We start from the raw sequence: 12,194 nt of genomic DNA, 5'->3' as shown, positions 1-12,194 counted from the left end.
TATACGTGAGCAGTACTTAAGCACTGTAGTATCGGTGTTAAGACATACCTCTCAAATACTGTAAATCAAGTTAAAAATATCTCAAGACCGATTCTGGTCGTAATGAAACCATGCAAGGGAGTTTTTATGTCCGTTGCAGTTCTTTTGCAACATGAATATAATTATATCGTTATTAATTTCTTGAGATACGCGATTCCATATTATATTCCCTTTTAATCAAATTCTAAAAGTATGCTTGTTGACTCCGGTATCACGTTAGTTAAAGACTTCGAAGCTTACAATGTTTAGGGAGAAATGGAATACCGGTGTGTATTTTTTTCTTTAAAGTACCGAGACCAGCCATATACTGTATGTTTATGTTAAGATTTCCCTTCAGTGGTAAAATTAGATATGAATATTCAATACTTAAACAGGCACAGTTAAGACATTAAATATACATATACATATTGTATACAGTACAGTTTGCATACGGTAATATGTTTATGTTACGCGATTAAAAAATAAATAAATAAAACTGGAAGGTCCAGCACCACCATTATGTTTATATGGTTGTTTTTGTTGGTTGGTTGTTATTATGGTTATTAATAATACGATCTATAGTTGAAATCTGAGCCTAAATAAAAAGAAAAAGCAAGTGATTAGGTTTATGAGCAATCTAATTACTTATTCGTTTAAAACGCTATATAAAATAAAGTTTATTATTAATTTGCTGGACAGAGCGGTGAACATTATTATGCATAAGACAAAGATAACGATCCTGATCAGTTTAGAAATCTGTGTACGCTGTAAGGTTTTTACTTCTTAAACTTTTAAAATACACGTTTTGAATAGAAGGAAATCCTCTTCCTGGTAGTGTGTATAGCACGCCAGCACGTCTTTTTTCTCCAATCAGCGGGGTGTCAGATAGTGTCAGCCAATCACCATTCTGCGTTGGGTAGCAACGGGTGACTGTTCTCAGGCGGAAGATGTAAACAGCTTAATGTTCGTGTTAAATATTTTTTTTTAATTCAATTAAACGGGCACAGTTAAGACATCAAATATACATATACATACTGTATAAAGTACAGTTTGCATACGGTAATATGTTTATGTTACGCGATTAAAAAATAAATAAATAAAAATGAAAAGTCCAACACCAGCTGGATTCGAACACACAACCAGCCAGTTGGTAGTCACGCACCTAGACCAGTAGGCTACAAGACAGCTCGCATGATCAGGTAGGCGAAACAGCCTTACACAGTCCTGCAGCAGTACACGGATATAATCATACCGTTATTAAATTCTTTAGATACGCGATTCCATATTATATTCCCTTTTAATCAAATTCTAAAAGTATGCTTGTTGACTCCGGTATCACGTTAGTTAAAGACTTCGAAGCTTACAATGTTTAGGGAGAAATGGAATACTGGTGTGTATTTTTTTCTTTAAAGTACCAAGACCAGCCATATACTGTATGTTTACGTTCCAAAATTAATATCGTTTATGGCCTTCACACGCGTTACAGTATGCTCCTATTCTTTTTATGCTCAGCTACTAAGATTTCCCTTCAGTGGTAAAATTCAATATCTACAACGGGCACAGTAAAGACGTTTACAGTAAGTCTTTCTACGACAGACCAACGGACCACGAGTGCCCCTGTCGGTCAACCAATCACGCACCGCGGTATCGCGTGTCATCTTACCTGCGGTATCTGTACTGCGGTGTCTGTACTGCGCACTTTGAATGGCTGCATCTGTACAGTCACTTTTTTTACTTTTTTAACATGACAATATTATGGATTTCTCCTTGTGTACTTATAATATGGATATTACAGATTCAACATAAATAATAAAAGCAATAAAAAATGAATAAGTGTCAACTTTGTCACAGAAAAAAATCAGACTTTTTAAATGATGACTATAAGTATGAGATAAGATTGATTATGTCAGCTTCTACCCATTTCTTCTGAGAAGTGAGCAAAGTTTTTATTAAAACTAAATTCACATTTTAAATGAAATTTATTAATTAATATACATATATACATTAAAAAACCATTTTAATACAAAATACCATTTATTTTAGGTTATGTGACAGCACCCAAATGATCAGCAGTGCCTTATGAATTTCCATTTAGGTTCAGTTAATCAGACTACAAAATGTGTTTCATTCCTTTATATTGAAGGGTGGCAGAAATTGTTTTGAAAATAAATTGTTTGTTAAACTTAAATAGCCCCTACCTTGATACCATGAAACAAATGTCAACATTCTCTTGATAAAATGCCCAGTTGTATAATTATCTGAAGGCAGTTTCCCATTATACTTGATTGCTTCATTAGTTTTGAAAAATGAAAGAAAATATCTTAGATGCTCTTGCCATTGAACTTACCTCCATCAGCTTGTTGGCGTGTTCTCTAAAAATAGCTGCATATTCTTTGATTTCCTTTTCTTTTCCCTTTTTAGCTGCTTCAATGAGGACCAGAAGTGGGACAGTTGTGTCCAGAAAGGAGTCGGAGATGTGATCTATGATCGCCTTTCTCAACTGCAAGTCAATATTATTTTACTTTAGTGAAAACAGCTGATCACATGTGCTTCTGAAACAATACTCAATATCCATTAATAAAAAAATACTATGTGTTCTGTAATGATGAACAGCATTAATCAGACTTTGCAACCATCATACATATAAATATTTCAGGTGGGTAGCTGCGTCAGAATGCAAAGGCTGCAAAGGAACAAGTAATAGGTTTATTCCATGCTGAAAAGAGAAGAAAGAAAACACAACGTTTTGGCTGAAACTTTGTGTTTTCTTTCGTCTCTTTTCATACATATAAGTATGGAATGCTGCCATATGGGGAACAATGAGCAGACTGAACATATATAGAACATATATAGAACATAAATCAGCTAGAATATGATGTGAAAAAAAATATCTCAAACAAATGGAGAAATGTGAAGGGAAATAAGGATAAAGAGACTTCTAATAAAAAAATCAACATGAAATGCAAGAAAGTCATGAACATGCAGGCTTTCAACAAGTCTAGGGTTTATAATTATGTATGGTAAACACCTTAAAAACATGCAATCTACTTCAAAAATTAAAAAGAGGCAGTTCAGACAATGATTTGAAAAATATTTCTGCTAGTTATTGGAGATTTTGTTTACATTGAACCTTTAATAATCTTTTGCTTTCTTTTTTTTCTGCTTAGAATATGTTAAGAAGCTAACAAACACAGAACTCAGTAGAAGTTAGAAATACATCAGTGATATTAAAAGAAGATACAGTAAATTAAGGTGATAGTGTTTGCAAGTGGAGAGAAGTGCAATGGATGCAAATGTACCCAGACCCGGGGGGGGGGCTATCCCAATGTCCACCTATCTCCAAAGACTGAAATACAAATCCACCTCCATTCCCAACACCCACACTCCAAAAAATATAGCAACACATACCAATAAATATGCATTAATGATGATTCAAAGTATTCTGGCATTTGCAAATACAACATTCACAATTATTCTGCTTCTGAAGAATACTGTGCTTCATAGACTATACTGCATTTACCTGTATTGATTGTTCAATGTCTTGTTATATTTGTGCTCTCTTATTCTGTGTGTGTTTCACAACAATCTTGTGTTTTAAGAAACTGAAGCTTATTGTATGCCCTATCGAAAGATTTCATTTCACAATAGGCATATCAATTTTATAGTGATCGTTTAGTTTTTCCCCATTTCAAAATGAACATTTTTGCTGAGGTCTTAATAGAGAAATACGGTAGCTGAATGAGACTATTTTTTCCTCAGATAAGTGCCTTTAGTAAATGCTTTCTCAGTTCTAACTAAAAGCTGTTAATTGCATTTAATAGCAGAAGATGGAGGTTGTCAATTACTGTGAACATTTTTCTCAAGTACTTAATCTAAATCTACAAAGATATACTGTATGTAGTTCTATTCACATTTATCCATATACACAATAGATTTATTTAGCTGAGGGAGGTATATGTGCAGTAGATTGCATAAGAAACATTTTCATAAATGATCTAGTTCAAAACAAAGCAATTATGAGGTGTAATAATTTATTTGCATACTGTTCACTGTAAACAAAATCAACTCTAAAATCACAGCTAGTCTGGTGGATTACTAAATGCTTATGATGCCAGTATGTCCATCCTAATTTTGTAAATATTGTTGGAAGTCATTGTCAATACACAGTACATAAAGTGAAAGTTATTAGTGATGCACTCCTAAACTGAACAGTATTTCATTTATTACTCAATTCAGCTTGAAATGGATGGATAGTGATTACCAATTAAAACTTAAAAACATTTAATATTGTTTTTATACACACAATACCAATTGTGCAGTTTAATTAGCCATGTAGCTTTGGAGTACAGTAAGTTGCATTTAACTTATTATGTTTAAAGTCTTGATAGTAGAATTTTATTGAAACAAAATGTTATATATATTTGTAAAATCATGTAATGGTCTTCACTACATTACTCAATTGATAGGATATTTAAGAACATTTAAGAACATTTAATAGCAGTTAGGGTAATGTACTTCACTCAATAAAGCAACAGCTTTGTCACATTGAGGACTTCAATTAATAATCAATAATTAAGAGTTCAAGTGACCTAATTCTTGATGTTCTCTAACACATTAATATAGCCTACTTCTGTATGTGGTAACAATGTACTGTATAACACTGTATGTTAACACTTAATATTAATGTCCCATAAGGTATCAGCTTAAATAATTAAATGTATTAGTGGAGTTAAAATGAGTTGTTGATATAGACTTTAGTAGTTTGGTTATGAGAGAACTACATATGTACCAAAAAGAGTTTTGGATAATGAGAAATTTTGAAAAAAGCTTTGTGTTGCTTGAATTTAGAAATAAATCATAGAAAACTCCTACTTGTCTGCGAAGGTCTCTTGTCTTCTTGCACATGTTATCAATTGCGTTGTTCAGAGGATTGCTTCGTTCCTTCATCCCTGCCTACACAAAAAACAGAACAGAATCATATTTGCGAAAAGAATATTTCTGATATGGATCAATATAAGGGCCGTTCAAAATGGTTGAGTTTCATAACGTTGAAAGTGTATTAATAGAAATTCTAGTGAAATGCCTTCCTTATTTATTTCAGATTAACCACACAAAAAAGGCAGGACTTTTGTATTTCTGTTTCCTAATCTTTTTTGTATTTTGTACCAAGTATTCAAAAATGGGGTTAATCAGCAGAGTAACAGTATACAACATGCTAAACATAACAACCACTGAGCAACAATTGGCATACTATAAATAAGCAGAATTGTATATATGCCTTAACATCACTTACAAATTCTGGACTGGCAGTTAAAAATAATCCAAACTCAATACCACAATATTTCAAAGTAGACTGGATTTCCCATTTTATCTGACTTCTTTTGCAGGAATTTTAATCTGTTACCTTATCATACAGATTAGTAAAAATACTGTATCAGATAATTACCATATAAAACATAAGAAAATGTTTATTGATTGCCCAGACCAACATTTGAAAAGGAAGAAAACTCTGTGCCAACATGGTCTAAGGAACCTGAACATAAATTACTGCAGGGAGAATAGATTGTTGAGCATATATGGGTACAACAGAAAAGGTAACTATAAACCGGATGAATAAGAAGGGCATACAATTGCAAAAAGACTGAAAGGTAGGGCATGATAAATCCAATAATAATTGTTGGCTTTAAACTAGATTGGAAAGAGGCACATTGTGTGCATTGTTATCATATGTAATTCCCTTTCAGGGAAGTCAATTGTATAACTATAATTGCAGGAGATAAAAAGTAAAAGGAAATACTGTACATTATCAGACCTTTACATCCTGAAAATACAGGGAGACCTTAGACTTGGTAGTTTTTTATTATTCTTAATATGCGATGTATTATACCCCATCAAAAAATTAAACCATTCTATTCGAACCTATTTACTGCTAGTACCACATTACACAGTATGTAAAGAAAGTTTACAAGGCTGTGGTTACTCATTTGTACATCGTAAGTAAAAGTTTAGTCATAGTAAAAATTTTATTTCACCCACAATATGCTGTATGAAATTTCTTTTGTTCAGAAAAAAAAGTTACCTACTGTAACAAAATAATATAAATCCTTACATAGAATTGAATACTTAATATTCCATATTACACCTGTAATTAAAAAAATGCACATACTTTTAAAAAATGTCACAGTGGAAGAGCATAAAGTATGTTTGGAAGGCTTGTCATGCTTCATATAGTTTGGTTCTGTGGCACAGTAGATTTGACATTTTGAGAAAAGACAATGGAAATGTCATCAGCAGAACAGTAGCTCTTTAAAACAAGGGATAACAAACCAGTCTCTCACAAGCCAACACTCACCAAGTACAATCATTTCTATAGTTTGCAGATACAGTAATAACAATGTTTTTTTGTGTTTATACTACTGGACATCTTGTATTAAATACAGTCAGATGACGTTTGAGATCTGAGTCTTGCCAAAAAATCTAAATAGCATATTGTTACCTAATTCTTATTTCTTGTGTATGAACAAGAGACAAGAATTAAATGCACTGAAAACATGTATTGAGTGCCCAGACCATACGTTGAGAAGGCTGGGACCCCATGCAGAGTGAGAATTTAATCAAGCTATAACTGCAAAGGAGGATATAGGGTTGAGAATAGATGGAAAAGACAAACGTGAAGTACAAAAGGCTTACTTAAGTTATTTACAGTTTTTTGGGGGGAGATGGTGGTGTCAGGAATTATTACAATTAAGGGCTTCTGAGGTATAAGTGAACCTGGCTGCTGCCATTCCTCCCAAATGTAAATTCCATATAAATAAAGTAAATATAATTAGAATTTCTTTTACCAATATTAATATCACCAATATTATTATTTTTAAAATTTTCTCCTTATTTCTCCTTATGTTTTTTTTTTCCTTTTGAAGATTATTAAAAGTACAGTGTTGTCAGGCAGTTCCTTAACTCATCAGTTTATGAAAAGCAGAAAAACTTTAGGAAATTAATTAATTTTGTTTTCTGTAAGACCAAGGGGCAATTATAAAAGTAAATCCAAGTCTTTTGACAGTAATTTTTAATATACCCGTTGCATGTACCATTGTGTGTCTTATGTGCGTTACCTGATTTTTTCTAAATAATTGTTTTTAATTTTCACAAATTATCTCAGAAGCCAGCAACTGGTATTGTTCTCCTGTCAATTGTTTTGTTTTTCTATAAACTTAATCCTGACAAGAGTCTAAGTTTTAAGTATGTGTTTTTGAAGTAAGAGAATGTCTCCTGTCTTTGATGTGTATGAGTGGTCCAGTACTAAAGGCCTGTTATCTTCTTACCAAGACTCGACATAATCCTTTAACACACCAGTCAGAGATTTAGGTTTCTTTTTTTTAAATTTTGGCTCCAGAGATCTGTGCACAGCCTGAAAACAAGCTACTACACAGAAAAACAGCCAACTGCCTCCCAATCCACAGCAGTGTTTCCCTGGAGCACTAGTTTATCACAAATTAGTGCTCCCCAGCATCTCTCAGCTTGATGTGCCATATAGACTTAGGGTACTTAAAAACTGACTTGGATGCTGGCTACTTTTCCAATATTCTCAACATTGAGAAACAAACATGGGGAAAAAACTTTTTTTTTTTCCCCCAATGATTCATATGAAAACTGCAAGATTTTAAACTGTTGTGGTAATAAAATCAAACTCACAACCATACACATTTAACTGTAACTGTAAATAATAGCACTATGGAGACCTTAAAGAAAAAAAAGGAAAATATTTTTTCTAAATGTGCTGTTTATCTAACAGTTAAAGCCTTTACATACACAAAAAGTCTTAAAGCTCTTAGTGTATTAAATGAGATGTTATATGTTCTTTCCTACCAAAATAACAGAGAATGGTATGTTCAATAGGAGTGGCCCATTTTGCCCATAGTAGTGTGGATAGCCAATGACATTCATCAGGACAATGATCCAAAGACCATACAATAATGATTTAAGAATATTATTCTCAAGTGGCACAGTAAGAGTCCTGACTAGTAGTTATCCCCAAGCTTCTTGGGAGAGCTTGAGCAAATCTGCCAAGAAGAATGGGCAAAATATGGACCAAGATAGTGTGTAAAGTGTAACATTTTGTGGTGTATAGTCTTAATTTAGTGAATATACTGTATACATATATATTCCCTTTACAAAGTAATGGCTCTATACCATATGTTAACTTAAGTGCTTTTGCACTAAAATGTATTGCTTCTTTTTATTTTTAAATTCCTTGCAAAGCATGGTAGCATGTAAAGGAGTGGTGGTATTTTTATGATTATTATTGGTATAATTATTTTTCTCAATTTGTGTCAATGACCATTTAAAAAACACCTTATGTTATGTCCCCATGCGTGTCCGTGTTTTTGTTTTGGTTTCTTCCACTTCCTGTATTTACAGTAGGTACCCCATCCCCCATTGGTCCATCACTACACCATTATTGCCATATTACGTCATCATCGATCAGCTTCTCGACCAATCAGAACTCAACTCAATGCTTGACTCTGTTTCTGCTCAGCTCAGCTTCAGCTTCGCTTCACTTTCGTTTTGCTTCGGCTTCGTCTCTCTTTGTTTTTGTTCATTTCGCTTCATGTGCGTTTCTGTATAGCTTTGGCTTTGTTGGTTTGTGTTCATCTCCTCCTTGTACTTTCATTTGTATTATCCTTTATTTCGCCATTACCTTGCCCAAACATGTTGTATGAACCTCTTTTGTACCCTATTCCTTGTGTCTACTCTCTCTTATTTGTATCTGTAGCTCACTTGTGTATTTGTGTGAACTTTTGTGTAAAGGGTTAGATAAGGTTGTCGGGTACATGGTGCCCATGTAGTTGGTCTTTGTATTAGAAACACAAGTTTATGATGGGTGAGTGGCTTTTGTCTTGCATGGTTTTGGGTAGTCAGTGAAGGTTAGCTAGGGCGTTAGAAGACGCCGAAGACCGAGTGTTTCGGGTTTTGTTGTGGAAGTTAGGTCAGCTTCCCCTCACTTTATTAGCTAGTTCATTTTGTTTGTTATTTTCGTTCCTTTGGCACTGCTCAAGTTCCTTTTCCCTGTGTGCTATTTTGTCCTGTATACGTACCTGTATACGTATCACTTATTCACTTTTAAAATAAATCACTTTTGCATCAGGCTTGTCACACTTCCTAAGTGCCTCACTAGAAACCCACCTGCATCCAAATCCATCCTAAATGTTACACCCCTTTACCCCTAGATGCCTGGGGTTGTAATATTTATGTCCATGTATTTCCTTTTAGAAATGTGATCCATCTAAACAATACAATTTGCATTTATAAGAAGCTAGAATATTCGGAGACATCCAAAAAGCATTTCCAAATACATTTAGAAGTATTTGAAATTTAATTGCACAGTATGAGATATGTAAAAGAAAACTATCTTCATGAAGAGCTGATATTTTGTACAAGAGTTTTGCTACTTTAACGAGTATCGGTTTACATACACAGAAATAAAAAAGCAAACATTTTTCATTAAATAAGGTCACACTTGCTAACCTATTTAATTCATTAAAAATGCATTGCTTGAAGTCATAATTATGCAAAATACCAATGGTGACATTGATTTAAATGATTCTGATTACTGAAAATCTTTTGCTCTACAGTTACATAGCATTGAGACTAAACCAATCTCAATCAGCAATACATTGGTAACAAGAAAAGACAAAAGAGATTTTGTCTGAAGGCAAAAATACATAAAATCATGCAGCAAGAATAACAGCCTTCCCTCTTTTCAACATTAATATGTCTTCATGAAACTGGAGCCAGGTGGTTATATTGAACTTCAAACAACTATCACACTAACACTTTATGAATATGCAACTGTACTTGATATCACTCAATTCAAATTCATTTGGTTGTAGGAAAACTTTTTTTTTACAGAGAAACAACTTACATGACATTGCTTTAACTTTCTAAAAATATAGCTTGTCTTTGCTGAACATTGCTGAACAATTTTGATTTTATGAGTGAAGACAGTAATCATTTAAATTTCAGTAACACCAGTCAGAAAATCCTGGAACATGATGTAATTTGCTGACCTCCCCATGTGGATATAAGTATAGTTTCATAAGGTCTGATCTATGAATATGTTAAAGTAAAGCAGTCCAGGTGTCTACCACCATACAGCTGCTGGTGACCTAAGTACACAAATGAGTAACTTTGATGACAGTAAAATATGTCTTCAAAGATAACGTTTTACCAAATTTACTAAAATCAGATAAGGTAAAAAAAATTGAAATGTCATATCATGGACAATTATGTAACAGATTTTAAAACCAAACAGCAACATCTCTTAAAGTCAAAAACAGCTGTACAACCACCAGCCACCAACAAAGAAAGAGGAAAAACCTGAAAGGAAATACTTATTTCATATTCATGAAATAAAACTACCCTGGAGTCTTTTATCCTGAGAAGTACAGTAAGAAGCCATTCAAACCAGAGCTGATGGCTGTATGAGAAGTAAACAGAGAAAACTGATTCTGCAGCTAACCTGTTTAATACTTGTTCTGAAAATAAATTTAGAATTTCGTTTCCATAGCTGTCTGTCTAGTACCTATGAAGAGTATTCGAAATAAGCCATCCAGATGCATTTTACAGAGCAGTATATATATTTTTTAAGCTTAGAGTCCATTTGTTACAGAACTTTATTAAACTTGAGTCCTATTGTCATACTTTACATTGCTAGTTTTGCCAAAATAATAAAAAAACTCTACTAGTTGCATATCTCGTGAAAACATTTTTTGAAGACTTTACAAGAGTTTGCCTTAGGCTAAAAGCTAAAGCTAATCTAGACATGTCAAAGCTAAACTAAGGTTTTATTACCATCAGGGCCAACATTTGTACAGTAATTAAAAAAGAAATGTGTCTCAGGTTGTCTTGCCATAAGAACCATCCAAAAGTTACTCTGACTCATTGTCAAAAGCTTTGGTGTGTTTGAACTATCCAAAGCATTACTAAGAACTATTTTATTAAGAAAGCTTAAACGTTCTAACAGTAAATTATCTCTGTAAGATACAGCAAACCTTTTAGTGAGCTTGCTGTGCAGGACCTTTGACATATTATTAGTTTTTTCTGGCATCAAAAGTGATGTTTTACACTTGGTAAATATTTGTACCTTCACACAAACCCTGATGGGATTTCACAAATTAATTGCTTTAATTTAAATGTATAAATACCCATTATGAAACACTCACTATTGATATAGTTTCAAATGTTTTAAAATGACTGTGAAATGTTCTTGTTTTGATATTGTCTTTTGCATATCTTGTAGCATACATTCTTCTTTAGCAGACATATAATTTAAAGAATTATGAAATTTACAATACACTGTATCATTGGTCATTTTCAAATCAAATACATCTGAAATTCTAGAATTCTTCTCTATGTCCAGACGTTTGTAACAACAGGGCTAAAACTACATAATTGCAATTAAGATCAAACTGGTTTGATAAAGTAAATATAGTTTTTTAGTAAAGGCATTGTAAAAGTTACATACCATACTGTATAAATGTATAAAATACAGTTACATGAATATACTACAGTATATATATATCACTACATCTTATATCTTATTGTATATCTTATCCTATATCTTATATCCTAGTGTATATACAGATGCAGCCATTCAAAGTTCGCTGTACAAACTCGTACTGCACGCAACTACGCACATGCCACCGCGCCGTACCGCGATACGTGATTGGCTGGCCAAAATGACCGACAGGGGTACTCGTGGTGCATTGATCGGTAGTGAAAAGATTTAATCATTTAATAATAATTTAGGAACATAAACATATTATGTGAACTGTATATTGCTGGTATTGGTAGTTTAAAGAAACAATACACACCAGTATTCCATTTCTCCCTAAACATTTTAATCATCAAAGTCTTACATGTGGTTATTTCAGAAATGTTTTTACATGCTTCTTCTGACCATATTACTGTACGTTTATATGCTTTGTAAAAATTGATCGTTTTAACCTTTTATGGGAATACGCTCGTTATCGGAGTAAACAAAAGCATACTTTTAGAATTTGATTAATCAGGAATATAATATGGAATCACGTATCTAAAGAAATTAATAACGATATAATTATATTCATGTACTGTAGCACAAACAGTAGTATAAAACTTTCCATTGATATATGTAT

The 12,194-nt window shown here is 33.1% G+C and overlaps 1 protein-coding gene across 1 annotated transcript in view; it reads right to left on the bottom strand.

The window, feature by feature from the left end:
• LOC148661626 (catenin alpha-3-like) overlaps positions 1 to 12,194 on the bottom strand; it is a 600,833-nt gene that overhangs the window by 254,831 nt on the left and 333,808 nt on the right. The window contains exons 8-9 of the mRNA XM_088635643.1: positions 4,891 to 4,971; positions 2,366 to 2,518 (exon numbers count right to left, since the gene is read on the bottom strand). Of these exons, the coding sequence (XP_088491769.1) occupies positions 2,366 to 2,518; positions 4,891 to 4,971 (234 nt within the window). The remainder of the gene's footprint in view (positions 1 to 2,365; positions 2,519 to 4,890; positions 4,972 to 12,194) is intronic.

The sequence above is a fragment of the Lepisosteus platostomus genome, chromosome 6 (assembly GCF_059453375.1).
Source record: "Lepisosteus platostomus isolate fLepPlt1 chromosome 6, fLepPlt1.hap1, whole genome shotgun sequence".
Lineage (NCBI taxonomy): Eukaryota > Metazoa > Chordata > Actinopteri > Semionotiformes > Lepisosteidae > Lepisosteus > Lepisosteus platostomus.
Note: the sequence above shows the minus strand (reverse complement) of the source record. Positions and strands in the feature narration are given on the sequence as shown.